This window comes from Scyliorhinus torazame, chromosome 9, assembly GCF_047496885.1.
Source record: "Scyliorhinus torazame isolate Kashiwa2021f chromosome 9, sScyTor2.1, whole genome shotgun sequence".
NCBI lineage: Eukaryota > Metazoa > Chordata > Chondrichthyes > Carcharhiniformes > Scyliorhinidae > Scyliorhinus > Scyliorhinus torazame.
The window spans coordinates 158061604-158086018 of record NC_092715.1 but is presented as its reverse complement, the minus strand read 5'-3'; the positions used below and the strand labels follow the sequence as shown (position 1 = coordinate 158086018).

The window sequence follows — 24415 nt, the reverse complement described above, 5'->3', positions numbered from 1 at the left end:
AAGGGAGGTGGGGGTCGGGGGGACTTGGGTTGAGCTAGAAGGGCTTAGGTCGGGGCTTTTTCCTGGGGTGGGAGTCCTGTGGCAGGTCTTTCCTATGTGACTTTGAAAATCATTAAACTGTCTTTCAACGTGTCAAGTTGTAGTTAAAAGTATTTCCCTGATGTGTTTGAACCCTTTGTCTCTCCCAGCATGCCAAATTCAAAGATTTGTCAGATGAAGGTAAAAGTTTTCGCTTTGATGTGTTGGAATCCTTTGATGAAAGTCTTCCCACTGTAGCCTCTCGTGTTGGAACCTTTTTGAAGTGTTTTTTCACAGTCAGTTTTATTCTCCTTTAACTTTTTCAAGCCTCTGGGCATGCTGAGAAGCCTAAAAGTTTTGAACTGCATTGTTTACATTCAATTTCACAGTCCATTACCTTTTACAGGCTTCTTGTTTGACAGGTCCAGGCTATTGTAAAGGAGAGTTAGCTTTGTTTCTATAGCTTTTCACAGTCTATTGACTCTGAAGTGCTTCTTCTTTTGAGCAGGTGTTGTTTCTAACCACAGTTTTTTAAAGAGGTTATTTTTTTGTTCTGATAAGCTTCCTAGAAAGACCAGGTGCGGAAGTAGCACTCAGACAGAGACCCTGGACTTTCTAGGAAACAACTTGTCAATATCTACCCTGTCAAGCCCCTACAGAATCTGTAACATGTCATTGAGATCACCTCTCATTCTTCCAAACTCGAGTGTCAGCTGTGACCTCTAATGCTCAAAACCATTCCCTGCCTAGATGCAGATTGGAAACTTAGCCACTTAAATGCATTCTGAGAGAGTTACTATTTGCTTGAAATGTATTTCAACATGAATCACCAATTTCAGAAGAGACAAAGTGAGAAAATTAGAGGAAATTGAGTTACAGTACATGGGGAGCACATTGCACATTTGGTTTCCATGGTTTGTTGGCCCTAGATTGATTCCAATGATCTTTCCTCAGAGCTAAAATTCTCCATTACGGGCAACATCCTCACAAATTTCCTCTGAAATCTCTCCAGTGTGATCACATCCTCCTGACTTGAGGTGACTAGAATCATAGAATTTACAGTGCAGAAGGAGGCCATTCAGCCCATCGAGTCTGCACCGGCCCTTGGAAAGAGCATCCTACTTAAGCCCCACGCCTCCACCCTATCCCCCTTTCTCCCTGTAACCCAGTAACCCCACCTAACCTTTTTTTTGGACACTAAGGGCAATCCAGAATTGCCAATCCAGCTAACCTGCACATCTTTGGACCGTTGGAGGAAACCGGAGCACCCGGAGGAAACCCACACACACACTGGGAGAACGTGCAGACCCCACAGAGACAGTGACCCAAGCCGGGAATCGAACCAGGGACCCTGGAGCTGTGAAGCAACTGTGCTAACCACAATGCTACCGTGCTAACAATTCTGGCATAATCCCATGCTCTTATATTTTAGATCTTGGGCAATAAAGCAAAATATCCCATATGCCGTCTTGAACACTTTTACTTACCTGCTAAATCTAGCAATCTGCATTCACAGGGGCCATTTTCCATTTTCTGCACTCCTTGTTATCTCCCTGCAGTCTACTGTTTTCTTCCTTATAATCAACTACACTACCAATTTTTGTATCATCTGCAGCCTTCTTAATTATACCCGCACGTTTAAGTCTAGTTCATAGACATATGTCACAAAAAAACTATTGAGTTTTGTGGAATCTTGTTAGGATCAGCCTTCCTGTCACAAAACAGCAATTAACCATTGTCCTTTAGTTTCTGCCACAACTTGCCAATTGTTCTTGGATTCCTTAGGCTCTTACTTTTCTGATTAATCTACCATGTGGGGCCTTGTCAAAAGCCTTGCTAAAACCATGCAAACAACATTCACAGTCCTTGTTACCTCGTTAGGAATAAAAAAAATGAAGTTATTTGTATTTTGGATGTGATCATTATTGTTTCCACTTAATTAAATATCTACTTATAGTTCTCATTCGGCTTGGTGGCACATTGGATAACACTGCTGCCGCACAGCGCCAAGGACCCGGGTTTGATTCCGGCCTTGGGTGACTGTGTGGAGTTTACACGTTCTTCCCGTGCCTGCTTGCGTTTCCTCAAGGTGCTCTGGTTTCTTCCCACGGCCCAAAGAGGTGTAGTTTAGGTGGATTGGCCATGATCAATGCACAGGGTCATGGAATTAGGGCAGGGGAGTGGGCTTAGGTAGAGTGCTCTTTTAGAGGATCAGTGCAGGCTCAATGGGTCAAAAGGCTGCCTGCTGAACTGGAGAGATTTCATGGATTCCAGGGATATTTCATCCTCAATATTCCATTGTAAAAGTGTGCTCAATAAAATGTCTTAAATGTCTTCAAAATGCAGAGTAGCTGAACTCTGGGGAAACTAAAACTGCCAACTGTTGGGGCAGCAGGTGGCGCAGTGGTTAGCACTGCTGCCTCACAGCTCCAGGGACCCGGGTTCAATTCCAGCCTTGGGTGACTGTCTGTGTAGAGTTCTCCCTGTGTCTGCGTGGATTTCCTCCGGGTGCTCCGGTTTCCTCCCACAGTCCAAAGATGTGTTAGGTGGTTTGGCTATGCTAAATTGCCCCTTATTATCCAGACATGAGCAGGTTGGGTTGCGGGGTGGGCGGAGGAGTGGATCAAGGTTGAGTGCCCTTTCGGACGGTTGGTGCAGAATCGATGGGCTGAACAACCTCCTCCTGCACTGTAGGGATTCAATGATTCCAATGCTATGTAAAACCAAAAGGAAGCATTCCTCACAAACTGTCTGACCTGAGTCAATCACTGCACAAAAATAGTGTATTAATGGGACACCGCGGTGATTAGCACTGCTGCCTCACTGCGCCGAGGGCTCCGATTTGATCCCGGCCCTGGGTCACTGTCCATGTGGAGATTGCACATTCTCCCCATGTCTGTGTGGACCTCGCCACCACAACCCAAAGATGTGCAGGGTAGGTGGATTGACCACATTAAATTGCCACTTAGTCGGAAAAATGTTTCATAAAGTGTATTGGGAGACTGCAGAATATATCATTTTGGTGAATGTGTTGAGTTGTTTTTTTGTTTAAAAATAATGCTAAAAGGTTTTAGCATGAAATGGCCTCAGATGAATGGAATTTAATCCAGGCAATGGAGGTATCGGTCAGCTGGAAAGCTGGCATGAGTCCGCATCACCAATTTTGGAACGGCCTGTATGAAGTGCCAGCCATGGGCCTTCCCCAGGATCAAGGAGCCTGGAGTGGAAATCCCATGACTCGAGAGCAGCTGGAAGCCAGCAGCTCGCCACTGCAGGCATCGCCATTGAGGGAGTTCAGGAATGTCTCAGGGCACAGGTGACTGAGGTTAGTGTGAGATTTGTGGAGAGAGGAACAGTATAGGGGAATAAGAAGAAACAGTAAGGAGATGTCACTTGGCAAGCCACTTCCTGATGCCAGGTCCCTTGATCAGGCACCGAGTGTCTTTGAATGAGTGACCCTGCCCTGCTGTCCCCTACTGGGAGTGTGCAAACCAGCATGACATTGTCTTCCACTTGGAGACTGTTCCATACACTGCTGGTTGAGTACCAGCAGCAGAGGAATGAGGCCTTTACATGGACATTAATTGTGCATTTAAGGGTCTCAATTGGCATTTGTGTGGAAGGCCATCCATATACCTACCTGCCCCAGACTTAATCGGGGTTGAGCCAGGAAGGTGGCGCAATCCCCACCCAGCACCACCCTGCCTAATTAAATGCCCTCGCCACCTTCAAACATGCCTTGAGAGAAGGCATTAAATTTAGCCCGATGTATGTATTTCATCCCATAATTTAATCTAGGTCATCACAGTTCCTAAAGTGATTGACATTTAAAAGGACAAACTTTTGCAGAACAAGTATCAATCAGATTTGTTAATGGTAAAATTGAAGAGATTTATTTGAGAATCAAGACCATTTAACAGGGTGTTTTATTGTTAAGTAGTAAAAGTTGAAATATACGTGATTAGAAATTAAATTCTTATTTTAGATTGATAACATTTTGGTATTACAGTTTAGGAGTTCAGTCTTTAGTTGTATGCCTGGACACCTGACCTAATATCTTGTTATGTGTCTTGTGGCAGAACGTACGGTATCCTACACCCTTCAGGTTGTGTGAGTATGGGGTGGGGGCATAAAATGCTCTGCGTGTCTTTCCTGCCTCCTACCCAACTGCCCCAACCCGCCCGTAATTTAACAGGTCTCAGGTGAACCTCCCACCTTTTTGTTTTAAGTTGTAACTTTTCTGAGTGATGTTTATACGTTTTGATTGTCGTTTTTCTTCTGCTTTTAAGTTTGGGTGAAGATGGGGAAGTAAAAGTTATTCGGTTTCTATGGGTTTTCGGTATTTTGGTGGGGATGGCTGGTGGGGGCTTTTAATTTTTTTATTACTTTGATTTGTTCTTCGGGGGGTTTTCGTTTTGGGTTGTCTCCTATGGTAATTGGGAGATTGTCCGGTCTCGGTTTGAGGAGGGAAGCGGTTTCGATGGGCAGTGGGGAGGGGAGGGGATGGGAGTAGGGAACAATAGGTGGGAGACCTCTTGGCACCGGAGGCGAGTGTCACCAGGCTAGCTGGGTGAGCTAGCCTACGAAAGCACAGTGGGGGGGGGTGTATATGTTCAATATATGGCAAGCGTTAGGTTACAAGGTGGTGTTGCTGGGGGCGGGGGTGTTACTCTGCTGACGAGGGAGGGACTTGGGTTTTAACCAACTAACCCAACTGTACCCCTAATCGATGAATTTGAGCTGAAATACTATTATTGAAAATGTTACTGATCAATCAACTGTTTGACTGTATTATTAATATATTGTATAATTTATTAATACTGAATCAGTAGTATCAAATTTGATTAATTTATTAATTATAATAATTATTTTTAAATGCCTGGTTGTTGGGCCCCGGGGGGTTGGCAGGGTTGTATGCTATATTGGGAACTTGCCGGACGGGGAACTGGCACTGCGGCTGATAATCGTCTGGGTAATCAGGGAAATCCACCTCTGGTGCCCCCTCTTTTCCCGGGACTAACTCTTGATTCATCTGTGGGAATTGATTAGCACGGGTTTTAGAATGAGTGCGAGTCGCCGGACCTCCTTGCGACGGCGGAGGTGGTGGTAGTGGCAGTGGGAGCGGTGGATAAAGGGCTTGAATGTAAGGTGGAGGCGGTCGTAGTGGCGGTGTAACGGTCGGTCGTCCCCTATATTGCCAATTTTCAGGGTCATCCTCATCGTCTCCCTCGGTCAAGGCAAGGCCGGCCATTTGTCCGCATGGTCCCGATTTAGAAATGTTTTTTTTTTTTACAGACTTGGGTCTTTTTCTATGGTGGGCACATTCCTTTCTCAAAACCTCCGCAGTCTTAACCATTCCCCCTTCTGTTAATTCAATACCCAACTTTAAAGCGTTAGCCTGCCAACTAGCCAATAAAGATGTATCTTTTAATTTTTGGCAGTACTCCCGCCATAACTCAATCAATTTCTTAGCCGTGGAGCTACGGTTATGTCGCCAAATAATCTGCTGTGCCTCCATAACCGTGGGCAAATCTTTTGATCCTCCCAGGGGCCATTTCCCCTTTCCCAAATTCTTATGCAATTCCCCCGACGACTGCCCCCGCAGCTGCTTAGAATGTTCCGGATACTGTTCGCAAAGAGTCTGAAGCGCGCTTCCACTATCAGAGGTGCTATCCAGAGTATTACCCATTGTCTCCTATCCTCGGATGATCCTTGTGGTTACCTACTTAATTTTGATGGCGATCCTAAATCGCTTATTCAATCAAGAATTTAAACGGGGTTATCCTGCCCCGTTACCCAATCAGGAGGCTTAGGCAATTGTTTGAGTATTCCGACAGGGTACGCAACGGTGAAACCCTGTTTATTGTGGAGTTTAAGGCGTCATCCGCACCTGATGGGAAGTACTATAATTTGGACGGAGTTATCCATTCTCCGCTGTCGCCAATAGTCAACCCGGAGTGTCGAACAAGTCAAGACACTGGTTGAAACAATCACTTGTTTTAAGGGCAACCTTTTATCGCAAAGCTATCAAGCAACCAGAAGGATCATCAATGGCCAAGCACCTTTCTTCGGCCGAGGGCCTCTAACGCTCGCGCACGGGCCTTTAACCCTAATTCGAAGAGGACTCTAACCTCTTACGGGCCTCTAACCCTGATTCGAAGAGGGCTCCAACCTCTTACGGGCCTCTAACCCTGATTCGAAGAGGACTCTAACCTCTTACGGGCCTCTAACCCTGATTCGAAGAGGGCTCTAACATCTTACGGGCCTCTAACCCTGTCTCGGGCCTCTAACCCGGACTGTAATGGGTTCGCCGGACTGACCTGATCTCGTAAGAGTCTCTCCAGAAACAGACGGTAGGACTAGGTCGCGCTCGGTACAGCGGAGGGGGAAACCAAAGTGGTAACAAGGGTACTCACATTTGGGGGCCCGATCCCTCCTTCGCCTCCGGACACGATCTGTCAGTTACACCGACTGCTCCTGGCGAGGCTCGTTGAGAACCATCCTCTGCTACCAAATGTGAATTTTTGTTTCCCTTCAGTCCGGATGAAATGATCAATCGAACACCGAGTTTCGTTAACATATGTTTATTCTCGGCCGGAGCTAAACCACTGTATCTCGGAGGGTTACAACAGCAAGCCGAAGTTAATACATCCAACAGCAGTTTATATACATTTTGACACTGTTTCATTTCTGAGAACAGCCCCCTGGCTTTCAGTCTTCGCTATAGTTATCTTTAAAGTTAATACATCCATTCCCAAGGCCGTTACTGCAATTTGTCTGGTGCGAAAGCAGAAGTGATTACAGCTTGCTACAAAAGCCTGTCTTGACATTCCAGCACACAAAGCTCTATCTAACATTTTATTTTCCCATAAAATTCTATTCCATCTTGAGCCAAACTCTCAGGGGCACTCGGCCATCACTATTTCGGATCATGTATGCCCCACATTTGGTGGAACTGCAGGTTAGTGAGGAGAGCTTCCAGCGCCCGCAATGGAGATTGGATGTGGGCTTGTTGGCGGGCGAGGCGGTGTGTGAGAGGGTGAGGATGTGCATCCAGAACTACCTGCAGGTCAACGACACGGGGGAAGTCTCAGCAGCGGTGGTCTGGGAGGCGCTGAAAGCAATGGTGAGAGGGGAGCTGATTTTGATCCGGGCTCATAGGGACAGGATGGATAGGGCAGAGACGGACCGACTGGTTCAGGAGATCCTACAGATAGATAGGAGGTCTGTGGCGACCCCGGGGGTGGAGCTGTTAAGGGAACGTCGGAGGCTGCAGGCTGAGTTCGGGGTGTTGTCCACAGGCAAGGCAGTGGAGCAGCTTATAAAGGCGATGGGGCGTTTTATGAACATGGGGAGAAGGCCAGCAGAATTCTGGCACAGCAGCTTAGGAAGAGGGAGGCGGCCAGGGAAATAGAAAAGGTGGTCGGTGGGAATGAGAATCTGGTAGGGGACTCGGCTGGGCGAAACAAGGCGCTCGGGGACTTTTACGGCAGACTCTATCGCTCGGAACCCCCCATGGGGCCCGAGGGGATGAGGTGCTTTTTGGATGGACTGACCTTCCCAAGGGTGGGCAGGGAGCTGGTGGATGGGCTGGGGGCCCCAATCAGGGCCGAAGAAATAGCTGAGGGTTTGAAGGCAATGCAGTCAGGTAAAGCCAAGGGCCGGACAGGTATTCGGTGGAATTCTACAAGAAATTCTCGGGGATATTAGGGCCGTTGTTGGTCAAGGTTTTCAATGAGGTGAGGGATAGAGGGGTGCTGCCCCCGACGATGTCACAGGCCCCTATTTCGTTAATATTGAAGCGGGACAAGAACCCGGAGCTAGGCGGGTCTTATAGGCCGATCTCACTGCTTAATGTGGACGCCAAGCTGCTGGCCAAAGTTTTGGCCTCCAGGATTGAAGATTGTATGCCGGGTGTGATTATGGAGGATCAAACCGGGTTTGTCAAGGGCAGGCAGTTAGTGGCCAATATACGAAGGCTGCTCAACGTGATTATGATGCCCCCAGAGAGTAAGGAGGTTGAGGTTGCTGGCCATGGATGTGGAGAAGGCGTTCGACCGGGTGGAGTGGGGCTATCAATGGGAGGTGTTGGGACGATTTGGGTTCGGTAGGGGCTTTATCGACTGGTTTAGGCTGTTGTACCAGGCCCTGGGGGCTAGTGTAAGGATGAATAGGACGACTTCGGACTATTTTAGACTGCACCGGGGGGTCAAGACAGGGATGCCCCCTCTCCCCACTGCTGTTTGCGTTAGCTATAGAGCCGCTGGCAATTGCTCTGAGAGCTTCAAGGTGTTGGAAGGGGCTGGTTCGGGGGGGTGGGGTGGGGTGGTGGAACATAGGGTCTCGCTGTATGCGGACGACCTGCTTTTATATGTAGCAGATCATGGGGCAGGGATGGGTGAGATCATGGCGACTTTGGGGGAATTTGGCCAGTTTTTGGGATATAAACTGAACATGACAAAGAGCGAGATGTTTGTAGCCCAGGCAAGAGGCCAGGAGGGTCGGCTGGGGGAGCTACTGTTTAGGTTAGTGGGGGACAGTTTTAGGTACCGTGGGATACAAGTGGCGCGTGACTGGGGCCGGTTACATAAGTTGAACTTGTCCCGGTTGGACGAGCAGATGAGGGGCGAGTTTCGGAGATGGGATGCGCAACGCTGTCGCTGGCTGGGAGGGTGCAGACGGTTAAGATGACGGTCCTACCGAGATTTTTATTTGTATTCCAATGCCTCCCAATTTTCATCCCGTGGTCCTTTTTTAAGAGGATTAATAAAATCAATTTAGGCTTTGGCTGGGCGGGTAAGTCCCCATGGGTGAAGAAGGTGATGATCGAGAGGAATCGAGGGGAGGGGGGGGGGGCTTGTCCTGCCAAACTTCAGTAATTACTACTGGGCGGCCAATATTGCTTTGATAAGGAAGTGGGTGGTGGGGGTGGTCGGTTTGGGAGCGGATGGAGGCAGCTTCGTGTAGGGGCACCAGCTTGGGGGCGCTGATAACGGCACCTCTGCCGTTCCCGCCGGTGAGGTACTCCACCAGTCCCGTGGTGGTGGCGGCCTTTGGGATCTGGGGTCAGTGGAGGAGGTACGTTGGAGCAGTGGGAGCATCGGTTTGGTCCCCAACCCTCCATCTAACCTCCCCGGGGCAAACCAGCGATTATTACAAATTGGGGACCAGACCGATGCTCCCCCTGCTCCCACATGTCTCCTCCATTGCCCCAGACTCTCAGGGCCGCGACCACCGCAGGGCTGGTGGAGTAGCGTGCCGGCGGGATCGGCAGAGGCGCCGTTACCAATGCCCCCAAACTAGTGCCCTTACAAGATGCCGCCTCTACTTACTCCCACACTGACCGTCCCCCCCACCATCCACTTCCTAATCATGGCGATATTCACCGCCCAGTAATAATTACTAAAGTTTGGCAGCGCCAGCCCGCCCTCCCCCCGGCTGCACTCCAACATCCCCTTTTTAACTCGCGGGGTCTTACCCGCCCATACAAAGCCCGAGATCACTTTGTTGACCTGTTTAAAAACGGGGCAAGGAATAAAGATGGGGTGACGCTGAAACACAAACAGGAATCTCGGGAGAACCGTCATTTTCACTGTCTGTACCCTCCCAGCCAGTGACAACGGGAGCACGTCCCACCTCCGAAAATCCTCCTTCATTTGGTCTACTAGTCGGGCCAGATTTAGCTTGTGCAGCCGTTCACATTCCCGCGCCACCTGGATGCCTGGTACCGAAAGCTTTCCCCCTCTCCCTCTAAACGGCAGCTCCCCAAATCGTCTCTTCTGCCCCCTTGCCTGGATCGCGAACATCTCGCTTTTCCCCATGTTCAATTTGTAGCCTGAAAACCGGCCAAAATCCCCCAGAATCCCCATAATTTATTCCATCCCTTCCAATGGGTCTGACACATATAAGAGCAGAACATCCGCGTATAGCGAGACTCTGTTTTCTACAACCCCCCCACCCCGGGCCAATCCCTTTCAGACCTTTGAGGCTCTCAACGCAATTGCCAGCGGTTCTATGGCCAGTGCGAACAACAGCGGGTAGACGGGGCATCCCTGCCTCGTCCCCTGGTGCAGCCTAAAATAGCCCAATGTCAGCCTGTCCGAACACACGCCACGGGCACCTGCTACAACAGCCTGACCCAGTCAATGAAGCCCGGTCCAAATCCAAACCACCCCAATACCTCCCACAGATAGTCCCATTCCACCCGGTCAAATGAAATGAAAATCGCTTATTGTCACAAGTAGGCTTCAAATGAAGTTACTGTGAAAAGCCCCTAGTCGCCACATTCCGGCGCCTGTTCGGGGAGGCTGGTACGGGAATTGAACCGTGCTGCTGGCCCGCCTTGGTCTGCTTTAAAAGCCAGCTCTTTAGCCCTGTGCTAAACCAGCCCCTAAATGCCTTCTCTGCGTCCATTGCGACCACTACCTCTACGTCCCTACCCTCTGGGGGCATCATGATAGCATTCAACAGCCTTCTTACGTTGGCCGCCAATTGCCTCCCCTTAACAAATCCCGTCTGGTCCTCCCCAATCACGTCCGGGACGCAGACCTCAATCCTTGAGGACAAGATCTTAGCCGACAATTTGGCACCTAAATCTCGTAGGGAGATCGGTCTGTAGGACCCGCATAACTCTGGGTCCTTATCCCGCTTAAGGAGCAATGAGATAGTGGCCTGTCACATGGTCTAGGCAGCCCCCCTCTCTCCCTTGCCTCATTAAATGTCCACATCAGCAGTGGCCCCAGCATCCCAGAGAACTTTTTGTAAAACTCCACGGGGTACCCATCCTGACATTTTGTCAGCTGCCCACACACCTCCTCATCCCCACGTCCAACCTCCAGTGCGGGCGCTGGCTACTCTCCTTGCTCACCTGTAGGTCAACCCTGTGCGGGGCATGATCTGAGATTGAAGTTCCTCCCATAACCAGCTAATGCAAATCCAGGTATGGGATCTTTCCCAACATCCTCCTTATGAACTCCACATCATCCCAATTCTGCGCAGACACATTCACGAGTACCACCGGCAGCCCCTCCAGCTTTCCATTGACCATTATGTACTGCAACTATTCTTCCCGCTTCAAATGACACTCGCTTATTAATCAGGATCGCGACCCCTCTAGTCTGAGTCCAGCCCCGAGTGAAAAACCTGTCCGACCCATCCCATCCTTAATCTAATCCGATCAGTTACTCTGAGGTGTGTCTCCTGCAACATTGCCACGTCCATCTTCAGTCCCCTCAAATGCGTGAACACGTGCCCTATTAACCGGCTCATTTAGCCCTTTTACATTCCATGTGATCAGCCTGGTTGGGGGGCTTCTCGCCCCCCCCCCCCCCCCCCCCCCCCCTCTGCCAATCAACCATCCCCTTTCTTGGGCCAGTCTTTCCCCCCACCCCGCTCGGAAACACATATGCAAACGTAAACAATCCCAACCGTGAGCGGTGTTTAAGCGGACCGGCGAAACACGCATGCATGTTTTGGTCCTGCCCGAAATTGGTGGGATTTGGGAGTCCTTTTCGGGGATGATGTCAGAGATCTTGGGGGTGAAGATGGCCCCAAGCCCATGGGTGGTATTTGGGGTATCGGAAGATCCGGGAGTGCAGGAGGGGAGAGAGGCTTTCATGTTGACCTTTGCCTCTCTGATAGCCCGAAGGAGGATCTTGGTAGGGTGGCGTGCTCAGGAATCTCCAACCAAGGGCGAGGGGTTGGGTGAATCACCTGGTGGTTTGGCATTCGGGGGGTTAGTGACGGGGGAGGGGCGGGGCTCTCCTTGAGGTGGAAGCTGTTCATCTCCTCCTTTAAGAGTTGGTAAATGTCATCGCGGGGTTGTTTTATAATAGTTATAAAGTGGGGCATGTGGGATGTATGGTGGCGGGTGTGTTTATAGTGAGAAATGTATAAGGATGAATGTAACATTGTGTTTTGTAAATAAAATCAAAATGTCCTGACTAAAAATGTTTTGTAAAAAGGTCCATATTCCATAATCTCCTGCATTGGGTTGTAGTGTTATTGTCATAATTTATTACTGATTACTTTATTGCACCTCTATCTATTTATTTGTTAATTTATTCATTCAGGTCAGGATGCCCAGGCTGTAAACCGACAGTATTACCAAAAGATCACTCAGTTAGAACAAGAAGCTGAGCAGGCCAAGACTGAGCTGTCAGAAGCTCAGAAACAACTGCAGGAACTGGAGAACAAGGAACTCCGGGATGCTACAGAGAAAGCAAAGTTACAAAAAGAATTTCGCAAGAAAATGGAGACAGCTAAAGATAAAATGCAGGTTAGATATTTATATAATAGATTAAAGTAAGAAATATTCAAAATTAATCCAGTATATAAAATTCAGCAAATAAATAATTGGATAGTTTCTAGAGCAAGTGTTTCGAAACAGCATTGGCTGTATCAGGAGTGGGCCTGAATTATACTTGGGGATCGCAGTGTGCGATCAATCCGCATCATTATTTGCAACGTCAACTTCATGCTGCCTCCACATTTGAATGATCTCTGCATCCAGGCAATGTTAGCCGTGCTGTTCACATCAGCAAGGAACCAATATTATGAGTTGTTAGCCCTACTTGAAGCTAGCCAGCACTCCTTAAAGCTAACTTTCACCTCTTAAAGAAGAGATGCATTGTGATTGGAGTGGGTGCTGGCAGTCACTGAATCTAAGAGAATCTAACCTGGGAAAGAGTGGATGTTGGAACAACAAATCTTTTGGATGCTGCATTGGCAGTCTTCATGGATGAGGTTGAAAGGAGGAGAGAGAGCCTGTGTCCACAGGTGAGAAGAAGGCCCTCCAGAACCATGGTTGAAAGGCTGTGACAGCAGGTAGCCGTGGAGCTCAATGCCAGGGGTCGTGCCCCAAGGACCTGAATGCAGTGACACAGGAAATCCAGTGATCTCATGAGTAGCCAAGAGTTCAAATGTCAAATCCTACTATCCGCACCAGTAACTTCAGCCTCAGCACCGCCCAATTACTCAGTTATCAGTAATATCATTGAGCCTAATGTTCACATGCTTTACCTCACCCTCACACACCAGTCACTTCTTCAAACCTCACACCCATCTCTCACGGCTTGCGTACACTGTCAGCTATTTAACTATGTCAACTGCATCACTAAAACCTATTGCACAATACTCACTGATCTGTCCAAGTGGCCATTAATGTTTTCCCAAATTATCATCTCTAAAAGCATTCTCACCACCAAGGTTAAACTAACTGGCCTGTACTTCCTTGTCTTAACCTTACATTAAAAAAAAATTCAAATAAGGGGCAGTTTAGCGCGGCCAACCCACCTACCCTGCACATCTTTGGGTTGTGGGGGTGAGACGCAGGCAGACACGGCGAGAATGTGCAAACTCCACACGGACAGTGACCCGGGGCCAAGATCGAACCCGGGTCCTCGGTGCCGTGAGGCAACAGTGTTAACCACTGCACCACCGTGCTGCCCCTTACGCCCTTTTTTAAACCAGGGTGCAGTATTTGCAATTCTCCAAATGGAGGTTGAACATTTTACTACAGTGGGGAAGAGGGGATCATGCCTAGTCATCTTTTAACTCTGTTCCAGAATAAGACTGGCTGGCCTCTTTGGAGCACCATCTGTATGATCTCTCAAAGGATGACGTTGAAGAGAAAGCAATAAAAATATCAGGACCCAAGCTTTGTGCTTTTAAAAAAAAAAAGATTTTGGATTGTGGCTGGTGGAGTTAAATTTGACCATTGCCAAGGTTTCTTTGGGCATTGGGTGAGGGTTTGGGGTGGGGTGGTTTGCAGGTGCTTCTTCCAGTACAAAGGAAGAGATGGGACAATAAGATGACATGATTAGCTGGAATTCCATTTTACTCCAATTCTGTTGCTCCAAAGTATTATACACTTGCATGGAGCAGGCTTACATTACTCGCACAGACTTTATCCTGGAAGTAATGTTAATAATTTGAAAGGCTAAATCGTGAAGTAATTAGTTGTTGTTAGGATACCTTTGCTAATTGAAATGAAAGTCTGGTAGTTACAAGTATATTTCGGCCTATGGTGGAACAAAGTAATTGAAATCCTGTTTCTTTTAGACTCTTCAGAGGAAGCAGCAGGAAACAAAAAAGTTGTTTTCTTTATCAGCGCAGAGTGAGAAACGCTTGGTCCAACTAAGCCAGAATGTGGAACATATGAAACAACAGCAACAGCTGCTTCAGAAAAAACTGCATGAAGAAAGTGAGAAAAAACGAAAATTGGAAAATGAGATTCAAAGAGATCAACAACTGATCAAAGTAAGAACATTTCACAATAAAATTAACAATTACAAAGATTTATATAAGTGGGGCGAAATTCTCCCCAAACGGCGCGATGTCCGCCGACTGGCGCCCAAAACGGCACCAATCAGACGGGCATCGCACCGCCCCAAAGGTGCGGAATGCTCCGCATCTTTGGGGGCCGAGCCCCAACATTGAGGGGCTAGGCCGACGCCGGAGGGATTTCCGCCCCGCCAGCTGGCGGAAACGGCCTTTGTTGCCCCGCCAGCTGGCGGAAATGACATGTCGGGGCGGCGCATGTGCGGGAGCGTCAGCGGCCGCTGACAGTTTCCCGCGCATGCGCAGTGGGGAGAGTCTCTTCCGCCTCCGCCATGGTGGAGACCATGGCGGAGGCAGAAGGGAAAGAGTGCCCCCACGGCACAGGCCCGCCCGCGGATTGGTGGGCCCCGATCGCGGGCCAGGCCACCGTGGGGGCACCCCCCGGGGTCAGATCGCCCCGCGCCCTCCCCCAGGACACCGGAGCCCGCCCACGCCGCCTTATCCCGCCGGTAAATAGGTACTCTAATTTACGCCGGCGGGACAGGCAATTTATCGGCGGGACTTCGGCCCATCCGGGCCGGAGAATCTAGCGGGGGGGGGGCCCGCCAACCGGCGCAGCCCGATTCCCGCACCCTCCGAATATCCGGTACCGGAGACTTCGGCAACCGGCGGGGGTGGGATTCACGGCGGCCAACGGCCATTCTCCGACCCGCTGGGGGGTCAGAGAATGACGCCCGTGGTGTGTATAATTAAGTTTTCAGGTGCACATATGAAAGATGCAGGGGTGGATTCCCCATTTTCCGAAGCCGGTATCGGTGGATCACCCGAAAAACAGGATGATCGCTGGGTGCCAGATCTGTTGCAGTGCTCTGCGACCAGCCCCAGTAAAGTACCCAGCTGGCGCTGGCAACACCATGCACATTCACAATTTACATGTATTTAAACCTGATTAACGGGCTGACAGCCCAAATCACCACACCCCTGTTATGCACCAACCCACACAGTGGAAAATCCCCCGGGCGGGCTTTGGTGCAAGTTTGCTCAAGTGTGGATCTGACGCAGTGGACCCCGAGTGGGGCAAAGGGGGTCAGTGCATAACTGAGGTGTTTCCCAAAGTCCATCGGAAGGCCCCGCTCACCCTCCTCCCAGTCCCCACAACGCAAATCCTGCCCCTGACCCCGCTGATGAGTAGGGATATCCTGCAAACTCCTACCATGGGAATAATTGGTGTGTCTCACCGCACAGCACGTTCACCTGACCAGACCCCTGCCATCAAAGACCCCCACAATCAGAGACCAATCCCTCCGCTTTCAGAGACCAACCCCCCCACCAGAGACCGACCCTCCTCCCTATCAAAGACCAACCCCCCCCCCCCCTATCAGAGACCAACACCCCCTCCAACAGTCACCCCTGACTGAAAGCTGAAGAGCAGTCCAGACAGTAGAGTGAAAAATCACTATTTTCACTTGCCCTTCCCTAACATCTGCCTCTGACAAAAGTATTTGAAGCAGCAACTGTTACAAATGTCGGAGGCTTCCTCAAAATGCAAGTACATTTAAGGGGCATCTTGACAAATACATGAATAGGATGGGAATAGAGGGATACGGACCCAGGAAGTGTAGAAGATTGTAGTTTAGTCGGGCAGCATGGTCGGCACGGGCTTGGAGGGCCGAAGGGCCTGTTCCTGTGCTGTACATTTCTTTGTTCTTTGTTCTTTACACTTCAAAGGGCTTCAAATCCTTTGACAGCCTTTGAAATGCAAATCTTCGAATTAATTTCACACAGCAATACATTGCACTAGCCAGTGATTCACCGTTTTATTACTCCAGAGACAGGTACTTGGTGGATTATTTATTGTTTAGTGGGCAGCACGGTATCACAGTGGTTAACACAGTTGCTTCACAGCTCCAGGGTCCCAGATTTGATTCCCGGCTTGGGTCACTGTCTGTGTGGAGTCTGCACGTTTCCCCGTGTCTGCGTGGGTTTCCTCCGGGTGCTCCGGTTTCCTCCCACAATTCAAAGATGTGCAGGTTAGGTGGATTGGCCATGATAAATTGCCCTTCGTGTCCAAAACAAAAAGGTTAGCTGGGGTTACTGGGCTACGGGGATAGGGTGGAGGTGTGGGCTTATGTAGGGTGCTCTTTCCAAGAGCCAGTGTAGACCTGATGGGCCGAATGGCCTCCTTCTGCACTGTACATTCTATCATTCTTCGATATTTCCCTTCACGCTTTAATGCATCTCAGCTACGTTGCTTTGATGCTAACCGCTTGCACCCAGGTGGCACTGCCAGGATGCCTGGGTGGCACCAGCAGTGCCAGGGTAGCACTCTGCCCAATGGGCATGCACCTGGGGGAGCGCCACGAGTGCCGTTCCATCTGGTCTCCATTTGTGGAGACCAGTAGTGAACGGTCCTCGCCCAAGGTCTCCGAAGTGAAGGGGATTGATCGCAACACCTCGGCTACCTCGGAAAATTGCACATTACAGTGAGACTGGCTGTCTCGCTGTGACGTACAGATGTGCTAAAATGTAATCTCGCCCACTGCAACGTCTCACAAGCTTGCATTAGATCTCGCGAGGCGTTGCGAGCTTGGTAGATCCCAGGGAGTTGCTTTTCGGGCGCAGCTGAGCCGTAAAATCACGTCACATGTTTTATAGCTGTTGAAGTGGAGCTACGAGCGTAGATCAACAAAGCTGTGGTTCTTAGAGACGAATGAGAGGAGATATGAAGGAGATGTTCAAAATCACATGGTGTCTGGCCAGAGAAGCTATGGTGATACAGTTCCCATTGCTGGAAGAGTCGAGAGCCAGAGAACATAAATCTCAAGTGATTGGTGGTAAACCAGCGACATAAGGCAAGTGATTAGGATCTGGAATGCATAGCCTGAGAGTGTGGTGGACACCGATTCTCGTGGCTTTCAAAAGGGAATTGGATAATTACCTGAAGAGTAAAGATTTGCAGGGCTGCAGGGAAAAGGACTAGCTGAGTTGCTCTTACAGAGAGTTGGCACAAGTATAATGGGCTGAATAGCCTCCTTCTGTGCTCTAACATATATTTTTTTAATAAATATTTTTTTATTGGGTTTTTGAACAAAGTATATTTACCGTTATGTACACACAATAAGAAATATATATATACACACATGTATAGAAAAGAAGGGCACACCCAAACATACCAAAAAAAAGGTAATAATAAAAAATAAAATAGAATGACTGGTAGGGTATTGTGCACCAGCTCAACAGCAGCAAATCTGTACAACTGGCAAAATTATTTATGACACATAAGTAGGCAACTGTTTGTGGGGGTGGGAGGGAGGGAGACTGGGGAGGTAAATATACATTTGGGTGCCGGAGAAACAATTGCAGTGGGCAATACTCGAATGGGTTTGGTGTTGGTGTTGTCACTTGCTTATCCCGGACAGATCTCGCTGCTGTTGTCGTCTCGCGCTCACCTCCGCTTCAGCCGTTCCTCCCGTCTTTCGCCTATAACCTCCTTAAACAGCAGGGGCTGTTTAGCACAGAGCTAAATCGCTGGCTTTGAAAGCAGACCAAGGCAGGCCAGCAGCACGGTTCAATTCCCGTAACAGCCCCCCCGAACAAGTGCCGGAATGTGGCGACTAGGGGCTTTTCACAGTAACTTCATTTGAAGCCTACTTGTGACAATAAGCGATTTTCATTTCATTTCTCTGTTCCTGGAGATGCCAAATTTGTTATCGTATCCCGTACCCTCCGTCCGGCTGTCATTTCCCTGCCCCCCCTCCCTGGTTCTCCTCTCTTGTTCCCTGTCCCCTCCCCCACTCCCCCCCCCCTCCCCCCTCCACCCCTCTCCCGGTCTATCTCTCCCTCTCATGCTTTGGCTGCTTTCCCCTGGTTCTTGGCTACCTGACTATTCTTCTGCTTGTTCGTTGGCCACAAACAAGACCAGGAACAATTGGGTGAATGGCTCCCACGTTCTGTGGAAGCCGTCCTCTGACCCTCGGATGGAGAATTTGATTTTCTCCATTTGGAGAGATTCTGAGAGGTCGGACAGCCAGTCTGCAGCTTTGGGTGGTGCTGCTGACCGCCAGCCGAACAGGATTCTACGGCGGGAGATCAGGGAGGCAAAGGCAAGGGCGTCCACCCTCCTCCCCAGGAATAGATCTGGCTGCTCTGAAACCCCGAATTTCTGTGCTATAACATGCCATTACAACAAATTATATAAAACCAGCAATTGCTGTCTCTTGTTTTTTTAATGGTGGATTGACAAGTAACCACATTGAAACATCAGCCAATATCTGTTATCAAAAATGAATGTGATGAGGAAAGAATAAAATGTCAGAATGTTTTTGATCTTGCAATAGTATTTACATCCGCTGCAATGAAATGAAAAGATAACTAAAAAAATTCTAACAGTATTATCTTCTGAAATAAAATCAGAATTTCAAGATAAATTGTTTCATTTCTCCAGGAGCTGGAGCTAAAGCGAGAGCAACAGCAGAAAATTCTGAAAAGGAAAGCTGGAGAAATTACCCATTTGAAGAAAAGGAAGGGCTCCCCTGTCATCTCACAGGAACAGCAGGTACGCTTTACAAAGCTGTAGAACTGCCTGGTTGCTATGTGTATTCTCTCAACAATATTTTTATTGTCCCAATGGAACAGAAGATTACGTTAAATACAGATTGGGCTGTTATACATATCGGAACCGAGTGTGTCGACAGGGGGAATATTGGAGCTGCTTCGAGTGTTTGGGTCTTTCTCGGGGTACAAGCTAAATCTAGACGAGTGAGTATTTTGTGGTGTCTCGGCCGAGGGTGGGGGGGCTGCCATTCCGTGGGGCAGGGACTCACTTTAGGTACCTGGACGTGCAGGTTGCCGGGCGGGGGGGAAGGATTACTTCGTTCATATGGGGAGGTTAACGTGGCCAGAGTTACAAAGGTGCTACTACAGAGGGGAAGGCAGGCAGGGGAATTGGGTTTCCGAACCTGATGTATTACTACTGGGCGGCAAAGGTGGAGAAGGTGCGGAGCTGGGTCAGAGGGGTTGATTCCCAGTGGGTCAGAATGGAGGAGAGTTTGTGCAGGGGGTCGGGATTGAAAGCACTAGCAACAGCGCCGCTCCCGATAGCCCTGGGGAAGTACTCAGGGAGTCCGGTAATAATAGCTTCATTGAGAATTTGGAAGCAGTTTCGCCAACACTTTGGGTTGGGGGCAGGGTCAAGGGAAATGCAAATTCGGGGGAACCACAGATTTGAGCCAGGGAGGTGGGCTGCAAATTTTCGGAAATGGGAGGAGAAGGGGGTTAAGACACTAATAGATTTGTTTCTTAGGGGTCGGTTTGCAGGGCTGAAGGAGCTGGAAGCGAAGTATGGGCTGGAGCAGGGGGAAATGTTTAGATACATGCAGGTTCGCGATTTTGCCAGAAAGGAGATACAGAGCTTCCCGGTGGAGCCGGCCTCCTCATTGCTGGAGGAGGTGCTGGCGACAGGGGGACTGGAGAAGGGGGTAGTGTCAGCGGTTTACGGAGCTATTTTGGAAGAAGAGAAGGCACCACTGGAAGGGATCAAAGCAAAGTGGGACGAAGAGTTGGGAGAGGATATGGAGGAGGGGTTCTGGTGTGGGGTGCTCCGGAGAGTGAATGCCTCCACCTCATGCGCGAGGTTGGGGCTGATACGGCTGAAGGTGGTATACAGAGCACACCTCACGAGGGCGAAGATGAGCCGATGTTTTGAACGTGGCGGGGGTGGGGTTCATATGTTTTGGTCCTGTCCAAAGCTAGAGGATTACTGGAAAGAGGTTTTTAGGATAATTTCTAAAGTGCTGCACGTGAAACTGGCGGGTGGCCATATTCGGGTATCGGACCAGCCAGGGTTGGAAACTGATGCGGAGGCAGATGTTGTACCATCACCTCGTTGATCGCCCAAAGGCAGGTCCTGATGGGATGGAAAGCAACCTCTCCACCCTGTGCCCTGGCGTGGCAGGGGGACTTGTTGGAAGTCTTGACTCTTGAGAAGGTTAAGTTTGAACTGAGGGGAAGGATGGAGTGGTTCTACAATTCATGGGAATTATTCATTATGCACTTTCAAGAACTGGATAACATCGAACATTAGTTGGAGGAGGGTGGTGGGAGGGTTGGGGGGAGGGGGGCGGTGTGTGTTGATGGTGACTATGGGTGATTCCTGATTCCTTTTTGTCATTTGTTTATGTAAACATGCTGGCTAATGTTTGGGATCGTTGATATTGATATGGGGATTGACATATTTGTTACTGATTATTGTTTGTTGTTGGTGGGAGTAAATTTGGGAGAAAATGTGAAAAAGGGGAAGAATAAAAAATATATATTTTTTAAAAATACAGATTGGGCTGTTGATTTGCTATAACCCAATTTGCATTACCACCTGGTTGATACCCCAGGGGCCACTCGCTGAGGTACGGTCCCATCACCATCAGTACTTCCAGTGGTTGAACCATAGATCCATTACGATGTGAGGCTGAGTTTCACACACAAACGTACGGCCAACATGTTTGCATTAAAAATAGTGGAACTGAATCAACCCTTTCTTGAGCTAGTTTCCCATAAGAGGTTTACATCTGTCTATTAAGCACGCAGCTGCACTCATTCCTCAATTATTTTTAAACAAATAGTATTGGTATCTTGAAAAATATGAGGCAGGTACAGTACATATAGAAAAGAATAATTCATGGGCAACTGTGGTGTTTATCTAGTTCAAGATGGGCACATAAAAGACCTGGACCCAACTCCAAATGTGCAGTGAAAACAAAGGGCGGGGAATACTCAGCAGATCAGGCAGTATCTGTGGAGAGGGAAGTAGAGTTAATTTTTTTGAGTCAAATATGACTACTCGTCAGGACTGAAGCGGGGTAGAAATGTGATGAGTTTTATGATGTCGAAAGGGGGGGGGGAGAGAGAAGAGGCGGAAGAACAAAAGGGAATCATAGAATCATAGAATTTACAGTGCAGAAGGAGGCCATTCGGCCCATCAAATCTGCACGGCCCCTGGAAAGCACACCCTACCCTAGCCCACGCCTCCACCCTATCCCCATAACCCAATAGCCCCACCTATCCTTTGTGGACACTCAGGGCAATTTATCATGTCCAATCCACCTAACCTGCACATCTTTGGACTGTGGGAGGAAACCGGAGCACCCGGAGGAAACCCACGCCGACACGGGGAGAACGTGCAGACTGCACAGACAGTGACCCAAGCTGGGATCGAACCCAGGTCGCTGGCACTGTGAAGTAACAGTTGCACCCTCGCTCAAGCGCAACGCGGCCGGTAGATGCCAGGAGAAGCCTCTCGCGGGCTTCCCGCCAGCCTTTACGCCTCGGGGGATCTGCCTAAGTCCCGCGAGGCATCGGAATCACGCCCAAAAGGGGTGTGACCAAACAGCACACACCTAGGTTTTAAAACTACTTACCCGGGATCAACCGGCCTCCCAAGTTCGACCAGCCTCCGTCCGTGGACCAGGAGGAACCGGGGGGTCTGCCAGGCCATCAGTGACCACTGGGTGGTCAGGGATGGTGCAGGACTGCTCCCTGGCCCTCCCCCTGGAACGCAGGCACCTTTGCACTGCCACCCTGGCCTTGTGCACGAAGTTGACGCATTCACCCTCCGGCGCACCTCACACCATGACCCCACTTCAATATCCTCCCCCAACTCTTCCTCCCACTTCACCTTAACCCTCTCTAGCGATACCTTATCTTCCCCCAGAATCACCCCATAAATCGCCGACACCACCCCCTGTCGTCAATATCTCTTCCAACAGTGTGGGAGCTGGCACCATCGGAAAGTTCCGTATCTCCTTCCTGGCAAAATTTCGGACCTGTATATACCTAAACATCTCCCCCTGCCACAACCCATATTTCTCCCCCAGCTCCTCCAACTTCTCAAACTGCCCTCCCAGAAACAAATCCTTTAATACTCCCCTCTCCGAAAATTCCCATCCGACCTTCCTGCCTCGAATCTATGATCGAATCGGCATTTCCCTTGACCCCGCGCACAACCTAAAGTGCTACCGCAACTGCCTCCAGATCATCAGCGTCGCCACAACCATCGGACTCCCTGAATATTTCCCCGGGGCCATGGGGAGCAGTGCTGTTGCCAACGCCCTCAACCCCGACTCCCTGCATAGACTAAGTTAATTATTCTTATTCTGGATTGTTCTTTCCCATATCTAACCAAAATAGTAATGATTACTGTCCCCTAAATGTTCTCCTACTGGCACTTGATCTTCTTGACCACTTCATTCCCAAAAACCAGGTCTCACAGTCTCTCCTCTCTTATTGGACTGAAAACATACTGCTGTAGAGAATTTTCCTAAACACTAGGAGCTCTTGTCCCTTCTGCCCTTTAAACTACCAATAACCCTGGCTATATTGGATAATTAATGTATCATTTTTGCACCTCACTACACCGAGCAATGTACAGTTAATGTACCTTTTTTTTGTTCCTTAGCTCCAGTCAATTCTGTCCTTGACCCCTCTGGGACATCCTTTCTCTCCAGCACTGCAACATTCTCCTTAATCAAACTGCCACCCCTCCCGTTTTCTTCCTTGATCTTTCCTGAACACCTTGTTTCCAGGAATATTTAATACCCAATCCTGCCCTCTTTAAGCTAAGTCTCTGTTATGAAAATGAAATGAAATGAAATGAAAATCGCTTATTGTCATGAGTATGCTTCAATGAAGTTACTGTGAAAAGCCCATAGTCGCCACATTCCGGCGCCTGTTCGGGGAGGCTGGTACGGGAATTGAACCGTGCTGCTGGCCTGCCTGGGTCTGCTTTCAAAGCCAGCGATTTAGCCCAGTGTGCTAAACCAGCCCCTATATAGTGTTATAGCCACAACATTGTATTTTTACATGATACCCTGCGCTTGTAGTGTACCAATCTTATTTACCACACTCCATGCATTTACATAAATGAACAGTAACCTTGATTTAGACTTTATTACTTTCTCCCTTAACCTGAACCTAGCTCATAACTTATTATTTCCTACTCTAATGAAATCTATCTCTCCCAGTATCTGTGCTCCTTGGTATTGTCTCCTGATTCCCACAGCTCTGCCAAGTTGAGGTAAACCCTCCGCAATAGTACAAGCAAGACCAATACTCATAAACAAGTAACGGTTTCAATAGTTTATTAAGATTTGCATTTTGTACAAACTTCTTGTGCAACTTCCTAAGCTCCCCAAGCTTTGTACTCCCCTCCCCACTTTTTGATTTGGAAGATTAATAACATGGGAATAAGAGTATGCCATTCAGTGCCTTGAGCCCTACCCCCAAATTCAATTAGATCATGAATGATTTTATCTTAACTTTATTTCATAGATCATAGAATTTACAGTGCTGAAGGAAGCCATTCAGCCCATCGAGTCTGCACCGGCTCTTGGAAAGAGTACCCCACCCCACCCTATCCCCATAACCTAGTAACCCCACCCAACACTAAGGGTAATTTTGTTCACTAAGGGCAATTTAGCATGGCCAATCCACATAACCTGCACATCTTTGGACTGTGGGAGGAAACCGGAGCACCCGGAGGAAACCCACGCACACACGGGGAGAACGTGTCGACTCCACACAGGCAGTGACCCAAGCCGGGAATCGAATCTGGGACCCTGGAGCTGTGAAGCAATTGTGCTATCCACAATGCTACCGTGCTGCCCTATTTGGTTCCATATTCTCAATACTGTTCCCTAACAAAAATCTACCAATCTTCATCTTTCATTTTTTTAACTGATCTATCCTCAAAAGCTTTTTTGGTATGGAGAGTTCCAGGTTTCTACTACTCTTTGTGTGAAGAGCTCCCTCCTGGCATCACCTCTGAACAGCCCTGCTCGAATTTTAAGGTTATGGTCACATCATAATTTATAGTTCCAAGCTCTGGTATTATTCTGGAAAATCTATGATGTATTCTTAATATCCTTCTTGAGGTAATGCAATGCGCATAATTAAATGCAGTACTCTGGATGATATCTAACCTGAGTTTTCCATAACTAGTATTGCCATCATAGTTGAGCCCCCTTCATTACCCTTCTCAATTATGTCTGTGTACTGCACTGAGAAAAGGTGGACTTATTGCAAGCAGTATTTTTTTAAATGCTCAGCTCTTAGAATGTACTACACT

General features: G+C 48.8%; 1 protein-coding gene across 2 annotated transcripts in view; it reads left to right on the top strand.

The window, feature by feature from the left end:
• LOC140429541 (kinesin-like protein KIF27) overlaps positions 1-24415 on the top strand; it is a 187551-nt gene that overhangs the window by 101493 nt on the left and 61643 nt on the right. For both annotated transcript variants that reach the window (XM_072516669.1, XM_072516670.1), the window contains 3 exons: positions 12090-12295; positions 14080-14277; positions 18743-18853. In XM_072516669.1, coding sequence (XP_072372770.1) covers positions 12090-12295; positions 14080-14277; positions 18743-18853 — 515 coding nt within the window. The remainder of the gene's footprint in view (positions 1-12089; positions 12296-14079; positions 14278-18742; positions 18854-24415) is intronic.